The sequence below is a fragment of the Capricornis sumatraensis genome, chromosome 20 (genome assembly GCF_032405125.1).
Source record: "Capricornis sumatraensis isolate serow.1 chromosome 20, serow.2, whole genome shotgun sequence".
Taxonomy (NCBI): domain Eukaryota; kingdom Metazoa; phylum Chordata; class Mammalia; order Artiodactyla; family Bovidae; genus Capricornis; species Capricornis sumatraensis.
The window spans coordinates 68,957,981-68,979,512 of NC_091088.1; the positions used below are offsets into that span (position 1 = coordinate 68,957,981).

A 21,532-nucleotide genomic window follows, 5' to 3' on the forward strand; every position below is an offset into this window, starting at 1 on the left:
GGGGGAGACTCCGAGCCTAGGACCCCGTTCACCTGGTGCAGACTGGGGGGCGCCCAGCCTCCCTAGACGTGGACCCTCAGGTGCCGCGTGAGGTTGGTGTTCCGGCTGAAGGTCTTCCCGCACTCGCCGCACGCGTAGGGCTTCTCCCCCGTGTGGATCCTCTGGTGCACGGTGAGCGAGGAGTTCTTGATGAAGGCCTTGCCGCACTGCGCGCATCGGTAGGGCTTCTCGCCCGTGTGGATGCGCTGGTGCTCGATGAGGTAGGCGCTCTGGCCGAAGGCCTTCCCGCACTCGCCGCAGGCGTAGGGCTTCTCGCCGGTGTGGCCCGCCTGGTGCACCACCAGCGACGAGCGGCCCGTGAAGCGCTTCTTGCAGACGGGGCAGGCGTAGGGCTTCTCGCCCGTGTGCAGGCGCTGGTGCTGCGTCAGGGCCGAGTTTTTGCTGAAGGCCTTGCCGCAGCGGCCGCACTCGAAGGGCTTCACGCCGATGTGCAGCCGCTGGTGCTGGATCAGGTAGGAGCTCTGGCTGAAGGCCTTGCCGCACTCGCCGCACGCGTACGGCTTCTCGCCCGTGTGGTTGCGCCGGTGCAGCGTCAGCGACGAGCTCTTGTTGAAGGCGCGGCCGCAGTCCCCGCAGGCGTAGGGCTTCTCGCCCGTGTGCGTGCGCCGGTGCTCCGTGAGGTGCATGCGCTGGCTGAAGGCGCGCCCGCACTCCCCGCACGCGTACGGTTTCTCGCCCGTGTGCGTGCGCCGGTGCACCAGCAAGTGCATGCTCTGGCTGAAGGCCTTGCCGCAGTCCCCGCACGCGAACGGCTTCTCGCCCGTGTGCACCCGCTCATGCTGGGCGAGGGACGAGGTCTTCCGGAAGGCCTTGCCGCAAGCGCCGCACGCATAGGGCTTCTCACCGGTGTGCGTGCGCTGGTGCACCGTCAGGTTCATGCGCTGGCTGAAGGCCTTGCCGCAGTCCCCGCAGGCGTACGGCTTCTCGCCTGTGTGCACGCGCAGGTGGATGGTCAGCGACGAGCGCTCCAGAAACTGCTTCCCGCACGCGTCGCACCGGAAGGGCTTCTCGCCGGTGTGGATGCGCTGGTGCTTCGTCAGCGACGAGCTGCGGCCGAAGGCCTTGCCGCACTCGCTGCAGCCGTACGCGCTCTTCTCCACGTCCGGCCTGAAAGGATTCCCGAGGTCCAAGTGACCTGCGAGGCCCTTTCCCCGCATGGCCGACCCGGGGGGCGCTGGGGGGCACTCGGGGGCCGACTCCCGGGAGGTTCCCCGCCGTCCCTGACGGGTCCGAGCGCTCCCCCGCGGCGTGTCCGCGCGGTCACCCTGCATGCGCACTCCGCCCAGGGCGGCACCCCCGGCCCCGTGCCTCACGGGCCCTTCTGCGGATGGTCCGTCTTCCGAAATCTCCTCCTTCGGGCCCGCTTCTTTCACTGCGGGCCAAGTGTCCACGTCTGGATGGGGAGAAGGAAGAGAGGAGGAAACACGCGCGGTTAGTACTGGAAGGAAGAGGTTTCCCAAACCCGGGGATAGAGAAACCGCGGGCCACAGACGGAGCCTCTAAAAGCATAGCAATACGCTGGCGGGACACGCGGCTCGAGCGGGCAGAATCGACCGAGGAGGGGAGCTGACAAGGGGTGTTCCTTTGGGAGCTCGGAGGAGGGCACGGGGCGGGCCAGAAGGCTCGCAAATCCGAGTAAGGGGTTACTGCAAGGTCCATCCTTAACATCCCCTACCGGTTAGGCTTCTGGGAGTATCAGCTTTTATTAGAAAGAATACCAATACAGCTGCGGTTGGTGGCGTGTGAAGGTTACCCTGTCTTCCAGCTCCATCCCTCCCCACCGCGCCCGGCGGGGAGGGGGGGCCCTCACTCCCATCCTCAGGTGCCCAGTTCTGGGGCACAGGTACCCCTGTGGGCTGGCTCCAGACCTCTTCTTTTCACACATCCATCCTTCCTTGCAAATCACGGCCAAGGCGAGTCTCCAACCCCCTCCAACAGGTATCCTGTTCATTTCTATTTCCAGTCTGAGTTCCGTTAGTGGGAACTCTGTATCCTAGACGTAATGGCCCCATTCCTGACATTTAAAAACTGAGATCTTATGCAACGTCAAGAAAAGTGTGAGGATACAGTCACTAAAAGCCCTTATTTCTGTGAGGCAATAAAAAGCATATAAATCCCCACCTGGCCTCACCAGTACTGGAATTTTAGAACCCCTTGGTTAAGTGAGGCCAGACCTTCATGGTCTGGACTTAAGTAGCTTCTTCTTTTTAAAAAATGTACTTATTTTTAATTGGAGGATAACTACTTTATAATATTATATTGGTTCAGAGTCTTCTGTATGCTGATGCCTCTCAAGGCTATGTGCCACCCCTCCCCCTCAAACTCTTGAGAGTCCCTTGGACTTCAACGAGATCAACCCAGTCAATCCTAATGGGAATCAATCCGTGAATATTCATTGGAAGGACTGAAGAAAAGTTATGACCAACCTAGATAGCATATTCAAAAGCAGAGACATTACTTTGCCGACTAAGGTCTGTCTAGTCAAGGCTATGGTTTTTCCAGTAGTCATGTATGGATGTGAGAGTTGGACAGTGAAGAAGGCTGAGCGCAGAAGAATTGATGCTTTTGAACTGTGGTGTTGGAGAAGACTCTTGAGAGTCCCTTGGACTGCAAAGAGATCCAACCAGTCCATTCTGAAGATCAGCCCAGGGATTTCTTTGGAAGGAATGATGCTAAAGCTGAAACTCCAGTACTTTGGCCACCTCAGGCAAAGAGTTGACTCATTGGCAAAGACTCTGATGCTGGGACGGATTGGGGGCAGAAGGAGAAGGGGACGACAGAGGATGAGATGGCTGGATGGCATCACTGACTCAATGGACATGAGTCTGAGTGAACTCCGGGAGTTGGTGATGGACAGGGAGGCCTGGAGTGCTGTGATTCATGGGGTCACAAAGAGTCGGACATGACTGAGCAACTGAACTGATGCTGAAACTGAAGCTCTAATACTTTGGCCACCTAAAGCGAAAAGCCAAATCACTGGAAAAGACCCTGATGCTGGTAAAGATTGGGGGCAGGAGGAGAAGGGGATGACAGAGGATGAAATGGTTGGATGGCATCACCAACTCGATGGACATGAGTTTGAGCAAACTCTGAGAGACAGTGAAGGACATGGAAGCCTGGTGTCCTGTGGCCCATGGGGTTGCAAAGAGCCAAATACAACGTAGCAACTAAACAACAAGAAGGGACACTCTTCCATGTCACTGCCTACAGAGTGCTCATCTTTGAAAAACATGGTTTCTATCATATGGCTACACCTTGATAGGTTAGTCAGTCTTGTATAGGTGGACATTTAGGTCATTTCTTTCCCCCCTCCCTCATGGAAAACTTTGCACACTCAGAGAAAGATTTCTTAAAGGATAGATCTCTAAAAATGGAATAGTTGAAAATTTGGCTGATAATGCCAAGCTGTCCTCCAAAGGAGTTGTCCCAACATTATACCCCTAAAAGGACAGAGTCCCTTTCTGATAACTTCGTAATTCAGGCTATTGTTCTTTACCATCTCTGTGTACCACATGAGCAAAAACTATTTCTTTGCCTCAGTTTATATGAATAGTTCTTTGACTACTAGTAAGGTTTAAAGAGGCTTGCCCGATGGCTCAGCAGGTAAATAATCCACCGGCAATGCAGAAGACACAGGACACATGGGTTCGATCCCTGGGTTGGGAAGATCGCCTGGAGAAGGAAATGGCAACCACTCCAGTATTCTTGTCTGAAAAATTCCATGGACAGAGGAGCCTGGTGGGCTACAGTCCATGGAATCACAAAGAGTCAGACATGACTAAGCAACTAAGCACAAGGTTTAAAAACCTTTTATAAAGTGTGATCCCATGTATTTCCACATCTATGAATTGCATTCAGCCTTTTTCATATTTATTCTTAGGAGCTCTTTATATAATTATAATCTCCTCAAGGTTAGGTTTTCTCGGGTGACTCAGACAGTCAAGAATCTCCTAGCAGTATGTGAGACCTGGGTTCGATCCCTGGGTCGAGGAGAACTCCTGGAGAAGGGAATGGAAACCCACTCCAGTATTCTTGCCTGGAGAATTACACGGATAGAGGAACCTGGCAGGCTACAAAGTCGGACATGATTGAGCTACTATCACCTTCACTTTGAGCTTCCCTGGTGGCTCAGATGATAAAGGATCCGCCTGCAATGTGGGAAGACCTGGGTTCAATCCCTGGGTTGGGAATATCCCCTGGAGAAAGGATAGGCAACCCACTCCAGTATTCTTGCCTGGAGAATCCCATGGTCAGAGGAGCCTGGTGGGCTACAGCCCATGTGGTCAGAGAGTCGGACGTGACTGAGTGACTAACACTTTTACTTTCAATCCTTTGACGGCTATCCATGTGGTAAATATTATTCCCCATTTCACCATCTGTCAACTTTAGTTTTAGCTTCGAGTAGAGTGATTTCTGTGTCATCACACCTGTCCACCTTTTATCTTTGTAGTCCTCACGTGACAGGCTGATGGCAGGTAACCCAGCGAAGCGGCCCCTCACCCAGCGAGACCAGGTTCTGGAGGCTCTCCAGCATCACGTCCCTTCTGGGCAGGCTCCAGATGGTGCCACTCCTCCTGGGTGAGGCCCACAGTCACATCCCTGAATATCACTGACTCATGCAAGAAGAAACCCACAACCACTCGCCACAGGGCCCTCCTTACAGAGGTCTGGAGGAATGGATGGAAAAGCCAGGAGGGTTTAGGAAAGGCACACAGGATGTATATGAAGTCATTTCAACAAGGACCTGCCCCTCCGTTTTCTCCATGCCTCATTATTTGGGGATGGCCCTCTCACAGAGAAATAAAACAAATGTGAGGCTGTTTAGAGCAGAAAGTCACAGACTTGAGTGACAGAGAAGGAATCAAAGGCAAAATGATCATAACCCAGTGAATCAACATATTCACTGTTGTGTGTGTGTTGGTCACTCAGTCATGTCCGACTCTTTGCGACCCCAAGGGCTGTAGCCCGCCAGGCTCCTCTGTCCATGGAATTCTCCAGGTAAGAATACTGGAGTGGGTAGCCATTCCCTTCTCCCAGAGATCTTCCCAACCCGGGGATCGAACCCAGGTCTCCAGCATTGCAGTCCCCTAAATATTCATCCACAGAACTTGCTTAGATCCAAGAACACACCAACCTTCAAAAAGGTAAAGATAGATGGTACCGAGACTCAGACGGCTACTTGATACTCCCTGCTCAGTTGGGACAGCAACTATGTGAGCATTTACACCTGTCTACTCATCTGGGGAAAAAAAAAGACTCTGATGCTCTTTCAAACTGTGCGCCTGCGATTTCCCCGGCACCAGACAACTTAAGGAGCATAGTGCATGCTTGTAAGGCGTGTCAACAGCTGAGGCCAGGAAAAGGACAACATGCAGGACTGAGGTATCGGGGAGAAGGACCAGGGCAACACTGGAAAATAGATTTCACCGAGGTAAGGCCAGGTCGACAGTATTGGGCCTTGGGTGCCTTGCAAGCCCAGCTGCTTCAGCAGAGCAGGAAGACGCTAAAAAATAAATAAATAAAAAGCGTCTCTGCACCCGTCCAACCCCCTGAGGCTAAAGCTCCGGCGTCGTCGACAGGACCAAGACAACTCGTCTGGACCATCTTATGGATGACCATGTTACTCTGCTCCAAAGCTGCCAGCGTAAACCCACACCAACCCGTCAAAATCACCTAAAAACTGCAAAATAGACTAACACGTGAGATGCTTAACTCCACCACCGCAATACATCCACCAAATACTTGGTGGCCAGACTTATACTTTGACCTTAAGCCGGTGGTAAATGTACCCTGGAAGAGGGGCAAGCTCCGAAATCATGCATTCTGGGCATGTCCAGGTGCGCCCAGGCATAACTAAAAGATCTGTGGGGGGATTCAGGGGGGACTCTGTGCTGCCTAAAAAAAGAGTGTTGTTTTTATGCTGATCACACAAAAATAGTTTAAAAATCTATGGCCGAAGTAAGAGAGGGACTAGCCCAACGTAGACGAGAACGTGAGGCTCAACAAGGATGGTCTGAGTCTTGGTTTCAACAGTCCCCTTGGTTGACCACCCTAATCTCCACCTTGCTGGGACCCCTGCTAATACTTCTACTGATGCTTACCTTTGGCCCTTGTATTATCAATAGACTTGTAGCCTTTGTTAAAAAACGCATAAATACAGTACAGCTGTTTGTGCTTCGACAACAATATCAAACTGTGTCTCAGGACCGAGAGGAAGATTCCTCTATATGATCTAAGGACAGGGGGGAATGTTAGGGACCAAACGACGGGCTCTAGGACCTGAGTCATGTTTACCAGAAAGAGACAGGATATGTGCTCATCCTGCCTGGCCAATCATGTAACGCCAGCTACTCCTGTAACTGAGACAAAGAACTGCCTGTATATAAGCCGCCATACTCCTTTGTTCAGGGCTCTTGTCGGATTCCCTTGTGCGGGATGAGACTTGGGCCCTAGCGCGCTAGGAATAAACAAACTCCCTTCTTGCGTTTGCATTACTGTGGTGGACTTGCTCTCTCGGTCGGTTTGGAGATACGGGCTCGGAGCATAACACTGTTAAGGAGACATAACTCAGGTCCTGCGCTGAGCATGTCATCGCCGGGGTTTGGCCCCTAACAGTCTGGGGAGAGAAAGGGAGGCACGGTGAGAGGCCAGGCCTAGATCCGCCTCACAGGGCAGACAGGACAAACACACACTTGCCCCAGAGAGGCAGGAGGGAGGGACACACACACACACACACACACACACACACACACACACACACACGTTAATAGCAAACACTCAGGTGCTTGCCACCTGCCAAGCGCTGGACCAACACCTCTCACTTAATCCTCCTAATACCCCTGAAAGGTGGGCACTATGTCCACCCACCCCGTTTCACCGTATGATATCTGTATGTGGAATCTAAAGTACGACAGAAACGCACGTCGACGACACAGACTCGCAGAGCAGACCTGCGGTTGCAGGGAGGAGCGGGGGCGTCAGGGAAGGTGGGCTGGGGGCCTGGGGTTAGCAGGTGCCGACTATTGTATAGAACGGAGAACCAGCAAGGCCCCACTGCGCAGCACAGGGAATCACATTCAACATCCTGTGACAAGCCATAATGGAAGAGGACGTGAAAAAGCACATAAACACATAACTAAATTGCTTTGATGTACAGCAGAAATTAACACAACATTGTAAATCCACTGTACTTCAATAAAAAAGAGAACATTATCAATTTGAATGTCGGTCCCCATAAATTTTAAACAGTGAAATTTCAAATAAAAAAGCAATATAATTTTTTTTTTAAAAAAGCCCCACTGTACATCACAAAGGATCATAAACACACAGGCTGGTGTCTTCCACAAACCTCAGAGCACCATGCCTTGCACACACTAATGCCTGGGCAAGCCCTCAGCAAAAAACGTCCTCTAGCTTAAAATTCTTCTATGGCTTCCCACAGGCATTAGAAATTAGGAGTCTTCACCCCTGCCCACGTGGCCCTTATGGTCTGCCCTGAGGACCTTCTGTCTCCCACTCTACTCCCCTCTCAAACACTTGGCCTCAGGTGCACTGGCCTTCGCAGCTGCTGTTCCCGCTGTCAGAAATGCTCTTCCCTTGGATGGCTCCTTCTCACCGTCTATTCAAATGTCACCTCCGTGGAGAAGTTTCCCATTCCCAGGGCCCCAAGCTCAAGCATTAATAGCAACCACCCCTCACCCTCTGCCATCTTCTTATAGCCCGCATCATTGCTGACAACTGTCTCTTTAAAAAGTTATTTTCAAGCTTATCATCTGTCTTCCCTCCCCAAGAATGAAAGCCCCCGGGATGCAGAAATGATCATATGTGGATTGCGATTCTGGCAGCCAGCTTGTTGTTGTTTAGTCGCTAAGTCACATCTGACTCTTTGCAACCCCTTGGAAAAGTGACAGATGAGACAGGTTGACACCTGGATGACACTCACAAAGACACCATGGACAGAGATAAAGGCGGACACACAACTAAGGGTGTGGACACGGGTGGTCACCCAGGGATATCCCCCAACAGGGACGGCCAAAGACTAGACAAAGGGGACACCCACGCAGACACCGGTGTGCATACAGCCACACACTCACACGCAGACAGGGATTCGCCTCCTTCCCCATCCCATCCCATCAGGTTGGTGACGGCTTCCTGGCTCCAGGCTTCTGCCCCGCCTCTCGCTGAGCCGCACACCCTCTTGCTTCAGTCCTCACACCTTCCCCTCAGCCCGCCTTCGCTCGGCCCTCGGTTCCCAGCTGGACCCCCACGCCCCTCCCCTCGGCGCTCCCCTTCAGCCCTCAGTTCCCAGCTGGACCCCCACGCCCCTCCCCTCGGCCCGCCCCTTCAGCCCTCAGTTCCCACCTGGACCCCCACGCCCCTCCCCTCGGCGCTCCCCTTCAGCCCTCAGTTCCCAGCTGGACCCCCACGCCCCTCCCCTCGGCGCTCCCCTTCAGCCCTCAGTTCCCAGCTGGACCCCCACGCCCTTCCCCTCGGCGCTCCCCTTCAGCCCTCAGTTCCCAGCTGGACCCCCACGCCCTTCCCCTCGGCGCTCCCCTTCAGCCCTCAGTTCCCAGCTGGACCCCCACGCCCGTCCCCTCGGCGCTCCCCTTCAGCCCTCAGTTCCCAGCTGGACCCCCACGCCCCTCCCCTCGGCGCTCCCCTTCAGCCCTCAGTTCCCAGCTGGACCCCCACGCCCCTCCCCTCGGCGCTCCCCTTCAGCCCTCAGTTCCCAGCTGGACCCCCACGCCCGTCCCCTCGGCCCGCCTTCGCTCGGCCCTCAGTTCCCAGCTGGACCCCCACGCCCCTCCCCTCGGCGCTCCCCTTCAGCCCTCAGTTCCCAGCTGGACCCCCACGCCCCTCCCCTCAGCCCGCCTTCGCTCGGCCCTCAGTTCCCAGCTGGACCCCCACGCCCCTCCCCTCGGCGCTCCCCTTCAGCCCTCAGTTCCCAGCTGGACCCCCACGCCCCTCCCCTCGGCGCTCCCCTTCAGCCCTCAGTTCCCACCTGGACCCCCACGCCCTTCCCCTCGGCCCGCCTTCGCTCGGCCCTCAGTTCCCAGCTGGACCCCCACGCCCCTCCCCTCGGCGCTCCCCTTCAGCCCTCAGTTCCCACCTGGACCCCCACGCCCCTCCCCTCGGCCCGCCTTCGCTCGGCCCTCAGTTCCCAGCTGGACCCCCAGGCCCCTCCCCTCGGCGCTCCCCGCCGGCACACCCTCCCCTCAGCCCGCAGTTCCCACTGGGACCCTGGCGCCCCCCCTTCAGTCCGCACACCTCTTCTCGGGACCGACCCGCCCACTCTCCCTCTCATCCCGCCCCTACCCCGGCCACCCCCGGACTCACCCACGCCGCTCGGTCTGGACAGGGACCACCGCGCTAGGCGCGCTAGGCCGCGCGGCGCCTGCGCGGTCGGCCCGACCACACTTCCCAGAAGCCCGCGCCCGGAGCGGAACCCACCCGAGACCCGACCGCGCCCCTTCACTCCCAGAGGCTCGCGCGGCACCGGAGCCACGGCCAAAAGAAGTTGGGGAGGAAGAGGGGAGGAATCGAGGGCTGGAATGAGAGAAGGAAAACGGAGAGAGGAGGGAGATGGGGGAGGGAAGGGCAGACGAGTGGAGAGGAGAGGGTTTGCTTAGCGAGGAAGGGGGGAGGAGAGAAAATTCCAGAAAAGGAGGGTGCCAGGTCCACCCATCTCCTGGGCTGGACTGAGGGATGCTTCTGGGCAGCTTACTTCAGCGTGAGGTTATACAAAATAGCTGAATTATAGAAAATTTGTGAAACATACCGAGATGCAAAGTAAGAAACGATCATAAAAAAACAGTATTCACCCTTTTTATTGTGGCTTCCCTGATAGCTCAGTTGGTAAAGAATCCACCTGAAATGCAGGAAGCCCCCCAGGTTCGATTCCTGGGTCAGGAAGATCTGCTGGAGAAGGGGATAGGCTACCCACTCCAGTATTCTTGGGCTTCCCTTATGGTTCAGCTGGTAAAGAATCTGTCTGCAATGCGAGAGACCTGGGTTCGATCCCTGGTTGGGAAGATCCCCTGGAGAAGGGAAAGGCTACCCACTCGAGTATTCTGGCCTGGAGAACTCCATAAACTGTGTATGTATAGTCCATGGAGCCAGAGAGTCAGATATGACTAAGCAACTCAACTTATATGCCAGCTTCTGTTGTTGGCGTTTTTATGACTTAAGAACGTATTTAATCCTCACAACCAAGCTTCCAGGTGAGACAGTGGTACAGACGAGAGAGGCGGCACAGGAGGGCCATGGCGGGCTGGGGTGGGAACCAGGCCTCCTGGCTGGGCCTCTTACACCATAAATCACAAAGCCAAGCACAAGAGCATTTGCTGAAATGTCTGGGTGGCCACAGAAATGTGAAGAGTCAGCTAGTCTTAGGTAGTCATTAATGACTTCCATTAAATATTTTGACAAATGTAGATATACACATGCAGCTGTGAAAAAAAAAAACAGAAATCATAGAGGTCCAGTGTACCGTTTATCTGGTTCCTGTAAGGATGATATCCGTTGTTACCTAACCAGGCTCATTTGCCCAAGGCACAGCAAGAAAGACAACGTTTGCAACAAGGAAAAGGTTTAGTCCTAGGCAGCCAAGCAAGGAGGTGGGAGAACATCTCACCTGCCTCCCTGAGGGGAGGGGCTGGAGATATTTCGGGTTAAAGCGGCAGAATGGTCTTAGGCGTGGGGAAAGGCACTGGAGGTGGGGAGAGTGAGACAGTCTGCGTTCTGTGCAGGCCTGTCTGAGTGACATGCTTCCTCATGTACTCAACTGTGACACAGGGCATGGCCAGCTACTCAAAGGAAAAGGAGATTGCAGTCAAAAGAAGGCAAGGAAAACTGGGCAGAGAAAAACAGAAAAACATGTATTTAGGGGCTTATTTTTGATATTATGAGTTCACACTAGATTACAGGTCTGAAAAAATGCTTTTCATTTAATATAGCACAACTATCTTTTACGGCTATATACACTTTTCAACAGTTGCATATAATTCTATTGAATGAATTGAGTGTAATTAACTTAACCCTTTGCCCATGACCGTACACTGCTAAGAGTTTATCATTAAAAAGTTTTCCCATTATACATGTACCTACCTTTGTACACTTTGGCTTCTGAGGAATATTGATTCAAATGGTCTGTATCTATATAGCAATTTATATAATGGGAAACGGATTTGCCTTGTTTTTCACACATTCACCAAAACTGGATTATCACTCTTCTATGGTTTAAATCAATCTATTGGGGGAAAAAAAGTAGATTATCACTTTATTTTGCATTGCCTTGACTACTAATGATAGTGGGTAATTTTCTTTTGCTGTTTTCATTTCATTTTCTTTAAAGTGGCCACTGTTGTTTAGTTGCTAAGTCATGTCTGACTCTGCTACCCCATGGTCTGTGGCCTGCCAGCCTCTTGTCCACGGGATTTCCCAGGCAAGAATACTGGTGTGGGTTGCTGTTAGCACTGTCCATTTTCCTGAGTTGCAGGTGTTACTATTACTGATTTGTAACAGTACTTTTAATATCAGGAGTATTGCCCTTTGTCATATTTGTTGCAGACATTTTTTTCAGTCTCTCATTTATCTCTTAACTGATGCTTTCACACAGAAGTGTTACTCAGTTTAATGTCACCTCCTGCGTTACATGTACTGCTTAAGAAAGTGTGCCTCAAGCCAAGGTTACAGAAATATTCTGTTTTTCTTGTACTTTAGTATTGTAGATTTAGCGCTCTGTCAGAACTTCATCAGGGGCAAAGCATACATCTACGTCTTTCCAGAGAGCTAACTGTCCCAGGCCATCTGATCAATCTGCCTTCACCCCACTGAAATGAAAAATCCTTTTTATCATATATAAGGGCAATCAAAAATCTCCACATGCTCTTGATAAGACCACCTATCTCCGAGCCTCTATGCCAAAGTAAAGAGGAAGCCCCAAACGCCATTTTCCAGTGCTTGTGTCCTCTCGATATGAACTCCCCTCACATGGCCTTACGTAGCAGCCAAGAGGAAACTGGAGAGCTCGGGATGCTCCAGGTACCTCCAGGTGTATGAAGTGCTCCAGGTATAAGTGTTCTCCACCAGGAGTAAGAGTATCTACTAGAGGGCAGGGGATCTCTTTTTAGATGATAAAAATATTCTAAAATTAAATGTGGTGATGGTTACACAGCCCTGAACATACTAAAAGTCACTGAATTATATATATATATGGTTTCCTAAGTGTAAAGAATCCTCCTGCTAACATAGGAGACACAAGAGACTCAGTTTCCATCCCTGGGTCAGGAAGGAACACTGAAGGAGGAAATGGGAACCCACTCCAGTATTCTTCCCTGGAATGTTCCATGGAAAGAGGAGCCTGATGGGTTACAGTCCAGGACATCAGAGAGTCAGACACCACTGAGCACACACAGACACACACACACACACAGACACCCACACACACACGCACGCACCTCTCAGCAGTGAAAGTGCTGAGTCCTCACCACTGGACTGCCAGGGAATTCCTTGAATCATATACTTTAAGTGGGTGAGTTATAGCTCAGTAAGACTGCTGCCAAAACAAAATGAAACATTTGATCCCTGGTCAGGGAACTAGATCCCTTATGCCGCAACTAAGGATTCTGCATGCTGTAACTAAGACCCAGCACAGAAAACAAAAATCTCTAACAGCCTCTAAATCACAATTCACAAAGGGTGAAAAGAACTCTCATGAACCTTGTTAAACCATCAGTTCTCCCTGAAACACTCAAAGCATTGTAATTATCCACTTTGAGACTATCACAATTATTCTCATTTTGTCCTTTGTGGCTGACAGCTTTTTCTAGTTCTTCCCTCACCCCCTGGCTCTAATGCCCATATGTTCTGGGGGTGTAAGGCATCCCCTGCCAGCCCCTGGATCCCCCTGGATCCCTCTTTGGATCATTTCACATCATGGTACATGTCACATACTGACTATATCGTATTGCATTTCAAATTTGTTTGTGTTTTCCCACTAGATCTGCAAGATCAAACTTTTTTCAGTACATTTCACACCTTGCTGCATCCCCAGTACCTAAAACAGTGCCTGGAACATTAGTAAATGTTCAACTAATCTTAATTTAATGAGTATTACTGTACTTTACTCCTTGTTATATCACAGTACCATATAGATGGTCAAAATGAGCTTGTCAACTTACATACTGGGACTTCTACTGGATTAGCAGTGAATTCACGTATTTAACTTGGGAAGAAATGTCTCTGCCAGACTGAGTATGTCTATACAGAGACATGTCTAGCTTTTCATTTCCTCTGCATTTTAATATTTAAAAAATATTTAACATCTACATTCAAAAGCCAACTGCAGTATGTATGTTTTCCTGTTTTGGTATTTGTCTTGTCCGTCTCACAGAACAAGATGGGAAGCTTTACTGTATTTATTTTATATGCTAGAATAATTCAGTATCACAGGAGCCGTCTGTGGTTCTTTTCCACAGTTAAAGTGTTGAACTGTCTTTTGCAGTTTATTTCATGGCTATTAACCTACTCAAGTTTTCTAGCTGGTTCATTTTAGTTTACTTTTAATACTTTCCCCTGGCAAGTCCCACATTCTACCAATGCTTTTGTTCTAACTGGCCTAGTCTCACTCCTAAGTGCCAGGTGCGGTGAGATTTCCTCACCAATGATGCTAGCTGTCTCCTTTTTTTAAGCCTTCCTCTGCTAAACGTTGTTGTTGTTTAGTCACTGTGTAGTGTCTGACTCTTTTGCGACTGCCTGGACTGTATCCCGGCAGGCTCCTCTGTCCATGGGATTTCCCAGGCAACAATATGGATTGGGTTGCCATCTCCTCCTCCAGTAGATGGCTTTTTATTCATACAGAGGGAAGAGCAAGCCACCATGTTACCCTGGATATCATAGCATCTTTCAATTCTGAATGTGTTCATCCTTCCGACCTATAAGGAGAGTAAAGAGTTCTCTGTTTACTCTAAAATTTTAGGCTTCTTAGTCTTGACCTACTGGCTCATTATACTTGTAGCTTAACATCACTGTAAGGAAAATTCTACCTTAATGGCACTAATTATAAGTCTATGATAGCATGCTAAATGCTTTAAGTGGATTACCTATTTTTCAAAATAAGTGCTTTAAATGGAAAAGTAACATGAATAAATTCTTTATTTTTAAAAGATTCAGTTGGCTACAGTGTTAAAAATACACTTGAGGGGAGCAAGAGGAAATATGGTTGTAACACTATGCAGAAATCCAAATGAGATGGCTGCATCTTGAACTGTGATAATGACACACTGAGCTAGAAAAAAAAGTGATCGATTCTAGAAATGTTTAGAAGATTGAAACTAGAGGACGTGGTGGTAGGAAGAGGCGGCAATCACCGAGGACGAGTCTCCAGCATGAATTCGCTGATGGTGAGCAAGATGTTCAGTCTACCTAAACGCTTTTCCACATGCTTTACACGTATACGGCCTTTCTCCAGTGTGAACTCTCCTGTGCAGTGTCAGATGGGCAATCTGGCTGGAGGCCTCGTTGCATTCCTTACACTCGTAAGGTTTCTCCCGTGTGAATTCTCTGATGCAGAGTAAGGGATTTACGATGACTCAAGGCTTTTCCACGGATGCTGCATTTGTAAGTTTTCTCGCCCATGTGACGCCTTTGGTGACAGATCAGGGATGCCCTCTGTCTGAACGCCTTCCCACATTCGAGACACGCGTAGGGTCTTTTGCCAGTGGGAAGTCTCTGATGTTGAGCAAGATAGGCGCCATCACTGAAGGCCTTCCCACATTGAAAACATTCATAAGGCTTCTCACCGGTGTGAACTCTCTGGTGCTGAATAAGGTGAGCAATCTGACTGAAGGCCTTACCACTCCTTCCAGTCATGTGGTTTCTCTCCAGTGTGTATCTTCTGACGCTGTGCAAGATGAGCACTCTGGCTGAAGGTTTTGCTGCAGTCCCTACATTAGTAAGCTTTCTCCCCAGTATGAGTTCTCTGATGGTGGGCGAGGTGCGTGCTCTGCCGAAAAGCTTTCCCACATTCCTTACATTCATAGGGTTTCTCTCCAGTATGGACTCTCTGATGAAGAGTGAGTGAGCCACGATGGCTAAAGGCTTTCTCACAGATACTACATTCATAGGGTTTCTCTCCTGTATGAATTCTCTGATGGACGGTCAGGGAGGAGCCATGGCTAAAAGCCTTTCCACACACCTTACATTTATAGGGTCTCTCTCCAGTATGGATTCTCTTATGCTGAATAAGTCCTATGTGGTCAGTGAAGGCTTTCCCACAGTCGATACAATCGAAGGGCTTTTCTCCAGTGTGACAGTACCTTCGATGGCGTGTAAGAGAAGCGTTCTGCTGGAAGGCTTTCCTACAGTCAGTGCATTTGTAGGGCCTCTTTCCAGTGTGAATCCTTCGGTGATGAGCCAGAGATGAACAATAACTAAAGGCCTTCCCACATTCGATACATTCGTAGGGTTTCTCTCCAGTGTGAGCTCTCTGGTGTTGGGCAAGATACGCAAGCTGGCTGAAGGCTTTGTCACACTGCTCACACTGATAAGGTTTTTCTCCAGTGTGAACTCTCTGGTGTTGAATGAGATGAGCATTCTGGCTGAATGCTTTTCCACACTCAGTACATTTGAAGGGTTTTTCTCCTGTGTGGATTCTCTGATGTTGAGCAAGGTGGGCACTCTGGCTAAAGGCTTTTCCGCATTCGAGACATTCATAGGGTTTCTCTCCAGTATGAATTCTCTGATGAAGAGTAAGAGTTGAGATTTTGCTGAAAGTTTTCTCACAGTTGTTACATTTCAAAAGTTTCTTTTCTCCATAGACCTGCTTGTCTTTTTTCACAAAGGAATGTGTCTTTAAGCTTTTCTTATCTGTGTCAAAATTATATATTCTCTCTTTGATGGGAAATACCTGTTTTATATAACATAATGTATTCAGATGAAAAACTGTCCCAGATTTGTTAAAGTAGTCTCCTTTCTCAATAAGAGTATCTATGTGACCGACTGTCTCTTGCCTAAAATGTGTCTTTGGACTTACCAGCTCCCTCTCAAACAGGTCTTCACACTTCCAGTTTTCCCCTAATGTGGAACATTCAAGGTCATAGCTTGTAAGTCTTTCCATTATCATTGCCTGAGATAACTTTTCCTCATAGATGTCCTGGTTTAGAGATAATTCCTTTTTCATCCACACATACTCCAAGTCTGAAAGATATTAAGAAAGCAAATATCTCCTTTATTTAATGCTAGAAGAACAGAAACTTACAAAACAAAACCATTTGAATCACAACAGTTGCTGAAGCCTATAAAGGGACATGTTTTTGACAGTTCTTCAAGTTAGGTGATGTGACCATCTTTGCATTTCTAGAATAAACCCTCCTTGGGTATGGTATATTATTTCAACATGACTTTTTATTTAAGATATTGTACTAATATTTATTATTGCATTAATAATTCCCTTTTTGGGGATGCTCTTTTGGTGTCGAATGTTACACTATCTTCACAATAACATTTTAAAATAGTTCTTTTTATTCTCTGTCAAGGAAAACTTCAAACAATGATTTTTTTTCTTTACAAGCTTTATATAATTACTGTGTGAAACTATTTGGGGTTAATTGCTTCTTTTTGGGGAGGAAGCAGTTCTTAAATGACTTCCTACATGTTTTCAGTGGTACCTGGTCTGTTCAAATTTTCTATCTCTGGTGTCAGTTCTGGTAATTACAGTCTCATAAAGTATCATCCATTTCATTCAGATTTTCAAATTGTTTACAAATAGTTGAGTTTCAAAAATGGATTCATATCATTCTTTTAAGTACTTAGGCATCATTTACCATTATTTCTTTCCTTGTGTCTTCTCTCATTTGTCCTGACAGTTTATATGCTTTTATCTCTAGCAATATAAATCACTATGTGTAACTTATTTCAGTTTTCCTGAGATTCATTGTTTTTTCTAATATCTTGAGTTGGATGCTTAATTCATTTAAAAATTATTTATTGTTTATTAACATACAGTGTTAGTGACCTACCAACATCCACTTCTTGAAACTTTGAGGACTGAAAGCAGGAAAAGGCCACCCAGCAAGCCTCAGAATAAACTAACCTCCTCACTTGAAGCTCATCTCCCTGCAGTGTGTGCCCACAGGCTCTCACCTATCGCTCTAAGCCAGAAAAAAATCTTTTAAGCAGGATAGGGTGAAAAAACTAATAAACTGAAGAAAGTAACCTAAGCCAAAAACTCCTAGTAAGTACAATAAAAGGGAGAAGACAGACAAAGAAGAAGGAAATAGGTAACATTAGTGAGTTACTTTCTTCATCTTTCATATGGGTATCAAAAGATGTTATTTTGAATCTCAAGTGGATGAGTTTTAAAATGCAAATTAAAAAATACATGAAGTCACAAAGTTAACTTTTAGAACTAAAGTTTTTCAATTCAAGGGGTGGGATGATGTGAAGGGGGATTAAAGAAAAAGCACAGACAACAAAACAAAAAGAAACAACAACAATAAAGAGAAAAAATGATTAAAAGCAGAGAGAAAAACGTAGTTATACACTGGTTAACTTGATAAGTCACATTTTAAAGAAAGGAAACATTTAAACAAGTTTGAAAAATTGGACACAAACCTGCCTAAAGAATTAAAAAAATGGCTCAAAATCAGGAATAATTATAACAATATAGTACTTGAGCAGAACTAGGTAAACATCAGTGGAACACAACAGAGTTCAGAAACAGACTGGTATTGGTAGAAAGTCAGTAAAGGTTGTATGTTGTACCCGTGGGGAAAAGAAGAAAAGACCCACTTAAAAAATACTGGTAGAGGAGTTCCCTGGTAGTCCAGTGGTTTACAGTTGGCCTGCCAATGCAGGGGACATGGGTTTGATCCCTGGTCTGGGAAAATCCCACATGCTGCCGGGCAGCTAAGCCTGTACACCACAACTACTATGCCCACGTCCCGTGACTACTGAGGCCTGCTCACCCAGAGCCCGTGCTCTGCAACAAGAGAAGCCACCCCAGGGAGAAGCCCGTGCACTGCAATGAAGGGTCGCCCTGCTCACCGCAACTAGAGAAAGTCTGTGGCGTGGCAACAAAGAACCAGGACAGCCAAAAATAATTAAATAAAAGGTTGTGTATATGTGTGTGCGCAACTGCTCAGTTGTAGCCCGACAGGCTCCTCTGTCCATAACATTTAAAATGGCACACACAAAAAAAAAAAGTTGTAGAACAAAAGGTTTCAATTTGGGAAGGACTTGGAGAGGTGTTTTCCAACAAGTGTCAGAGGGAAGAAACACCTTGAGAATTGTTTTCCCAGCTGTAGCCATCCCGCATTTACCTGGGCACAGGCCTCTGGTCAACTCTCCTTTCATCATCCAGGGCTCTTTATCTTGCTCCAGGAAAGAGATCACATCTGGTTTTGAAATGCAAAGACCTGTATGTAAGAGAAAACAAGAACATTACCTATGCTGTGGATATTCCAGAGCTAAGTGGTCCTGAGAAAGAGAAACATCGCAGGAAAATGCTGATAAGATATGACAGACTACTGAGGTGGAAAGACTCCGAAGGGGAGACAGAAGGCAGCAAACGCTCTCACCCAGTGAAGCCAGGTTGCTGTAGTTCTCTAACATCACTTTCTTGTACAAAGTCCTCTGAGCAAGAGTCAGCCATTCCCACTCATCTTGGGAGAAGTCGATGGCTACATCCATGAAAGTCACTGCATCCTGAAATTACACAAATGTCCTCTTGCACAATTAGCATTCATCCCCTGACTTAGCTGGCTCTAGGGTTATAAGTTAGGAAAAAAAAAACTGGGTGAGTAATTACAGTGGGCTGTCTAAATGATAGAGATCAAGTAGTTAGTTGAACTGAACAACTTTTCTGCCTAGTTACACTTTACATATTAGGAAAAAGAAAAATACAGAGATGCTCTCTACTCTTAAAGCATTTTATGGTGTGAGGAGATATTCTCACATGAAAAAATGTTGACTGCATTCAAAACTGAGTGTCATCAGAATTTTGGTTACCTGATGCAAAGAGCCAACTCATTGGAAAAGACGTTAATGTTGGGAAAGATTGACGGCAGAAGGAGAAGGGGGTGGCAGAGGATGAGATGGTTAGAAAGCATCACTGACTCAATTCACATGAATTTGAGCAAACTCCAGGAGACAGTGAAGGACAAGGAAGCCTGGTAGGCTGCAGTCCATGGGGTCACAAAGAGCAGGGCACAACTTAGTGACTGAACAACAACAATAATCAAGGGAATTTCCCTGGCAGTCCAGTTGTTAAGATGCTATGCTCCCTCCCACTGCAGGGGACATGGGTTCAACCCCTAAGATCCTGCATGCCTTGCAGTGCAGCCAAAAACACGCCACAACAAAACAAACAAAACCCCTAGAATATTACGAAGCAGTGAATTATTTTATATGTTAGGAGTTAGCTCACTTTTCTACAAGGAGAGTCTAAAGAGCTCTGGGACTGCAACAGAAAGTTTCAAGGAATTAGGCTGACCTGATGAGCATGACTTCAAGCTCCACAATATATTCTAAGAAATCTTAGTGTTCTTGAGATACCGAGGTATGCCTAAAAAATGAAAGAAAAACGGCCTAGCAGTACTATTCTCTTTTGAAATACAAATATATTTGGATTAGGAGAGAACTCATTTGGCAAACTGTTTTTGGATAAGCTGCTGAGAAGTGTCAGGAGAGATCATACGAGATAAGCACATGACAAGCAACCCGTGTCTTGTTACATGAACTGAATTTATAACCAACCATGAAGTGAGGCTGGTTCTAGGGCGGATGGGAGATTTTCCGTTCCTCTTTTTGTGATTTCATTTATATTAATATCTAAGAATCATTTCCATAAATATCTAAGAATGAGTTTTGAATATACAGCAGTCTTGAGTAAGACCAGGGAAAAAGGTCAGATTATTCCGAAGAGTTCAGACTCTAGCACTGGCTAGCTGGGTGATCTTTGCCAAGTCGATCAACTCCTTTGTGCTTCAAGATTTCCCTCCTAAAAAATATGAGAATAATTTCAGTACCTACCTTAGAGCAGCATGGTGAGAATTAAATGAAGCAACAGGCACAGTACAGGCTAAGTACCCAAGAATTGTTATCTATGATAATGATAAAGGAAAGATGGGAATGAAAGAAGAGGAGCCCAGAAAGAGGTGAAACATTTGGTTTAATATTTCAATAAAAGCTTTACTGACATTTCACTTTACTAATTTCAGTATGCTATGGTAGTTAAGAACATGGCTGTGGTGGTGTCACACAGAAATAATTCTCATAAACACACAGGATTATGAGAGACAGTGGAGGGAGAGTTCGTGGAAGAGCAACTCCCTGAGGACACTGCTGAGAGCATATTTAGCAGAAGCTTATCTGACAGCTCAGAGGAGCATGACAAAAACCGGAAATCAAGCACAAAGGCAAACATATGAGGGAAATGGAACGAGTGTGTACACTACTTCTCTGAAGTCAGTGAAGGATCACACGGGATTCATAAGGACTTGTTCTGTGTGCAGAACAGTATCTGCAGTGGGCTGGTATGTCAGCCAAACTGTCTGTCTCATGGGCATGAGAAAGGTCACACAAGAAAGAACACAGCTGCAAGACAGCAGAGCGTGTATGAAGACTAGAAAGTATATCCTCCCACACATGGTCTCTGAAGCCAGAACACCTATGTTCAAGTCCTGTTCTGGTCAGCAAACCTAAGCTGTTAGTTTTGTTTTCAACCACTTAAGATATTTTAAATTCAAAAGAATAGTCGATTGCATTACATAGAAATATCTCTGACTAGATAGACACTGAGTTTGAGCGAGCTCCAGGAGTTGGTGATGGACAGGGAAGCCTGGCGTGCTGCAGTCCTTGGGGTCGCAAAGAGTCAGACACGAGTGAGCAACTGAACTGAACTGACCTACCATTTCCGCTGCGCTTTGTTCCAATTTTCAGAAGGAAACAAGCTTGCCAAAGTCCTGAAAAGCAAGCTAGTACTTTAGGAGAAAAAAGAAAATACTAACCAGGGACATGGCTTTAAGAAGTTCAATTCCCATCACCTCTTCTTCCTGGCTCCTCATGTGGAGAAGGGCTTTGCCCCGAGAGGGCAGAGCTGGGAGGAGGAGAAAGGAACGATGTGAAACTGAGAAGCTCTGACAGTCACAGCCCAGAAGCATCGCCCTTCAGCCCCGTCTGTTCTCTACTCCACGCTCCGTTCCTGCTGCACCCTCCTCTCACAGTCCAGGAAGTCGCTGGGAGACCTTTAGTTTACAGCTGGGGTTCTGCTCTGCTCTGGATTTCCAGGCTGAGCACAATCTCTCTCTCGCCCAAATCCACCCTTTCAATAACAATACAGATGTATGAGGCATGCTGTATATATTAAAACTCTGATTTGACCGTCAGAATCTTCAACAAAAATGGGGAATATTGTCACAGTTTCACATATGAAAGCTCTGGGAAGTAAAGTATTTTGCACAAGTCACAAGCT

The 21,532-nt window shown here is 47.8% G+C and overlaps 2 protein-coding genes across 2 annotated transcripts in view; one reads left to right on the plus strand and one right to left on the minus strand.

The window, feature by feature from the left end:
* Positions 1–21,532, plus strand: part of LOC138097115 (zinc finger protein 805-like) — a 724,976-nt gene that overhangs the window by 36,300 nt on the left and 667,144 nt on the right. The gene's annotated exons all lie outside the window — the stretch shown is intronic.
* LOC138097117 (zinc finger protein 470-like) lies at positions 63–21,105 on the minus strand. Its single transcript, XM_068993359.1, has 7 exons — positions 21,069–21,105; positions 18,639–18,765; positions 18,381–18,476; positions 16,094–16,257; positions 15,461–15,799; positions 15,020–15,373; positions 63–980 (listed from the first exon to the last, which is right to left on the minus strand). Exons 1-7 carry the CDS (start codon positions 21,099–21,101, stop codon positions 63–65), a joined length of 2,031 nt encoding a protein of 676 aa, XP_068849460.1. The 5' UTR covers positions 21,102–21,105.

What these genes read in the sequence shown, in the direction of transcription:
- LOC138097117 (XM_068993359.1), bottom strand. Translation starts at nt 21,101, where the DNA reads ATGGGAATTGAACTTCTTAAAGCCATGTCCCTG. An exon ending in CTCTGGCTCATCACCGAAGG is followed by an intron (nt 15,374 to 15,460) that starts ATTCACACTGGA and finishes CATCGAAGGTAC; the next exon opens with TGTCACACTGGAGAAAAGCC. An exon ending in GAACTCATACTGGGGAGAAA is followed by an intron (nt 981 to 15,019) that starts GCTTACTAATGT and finishes ACAGGCGAGAAG; the next exon opens with CCGTACGCCTGCGGGGACTG.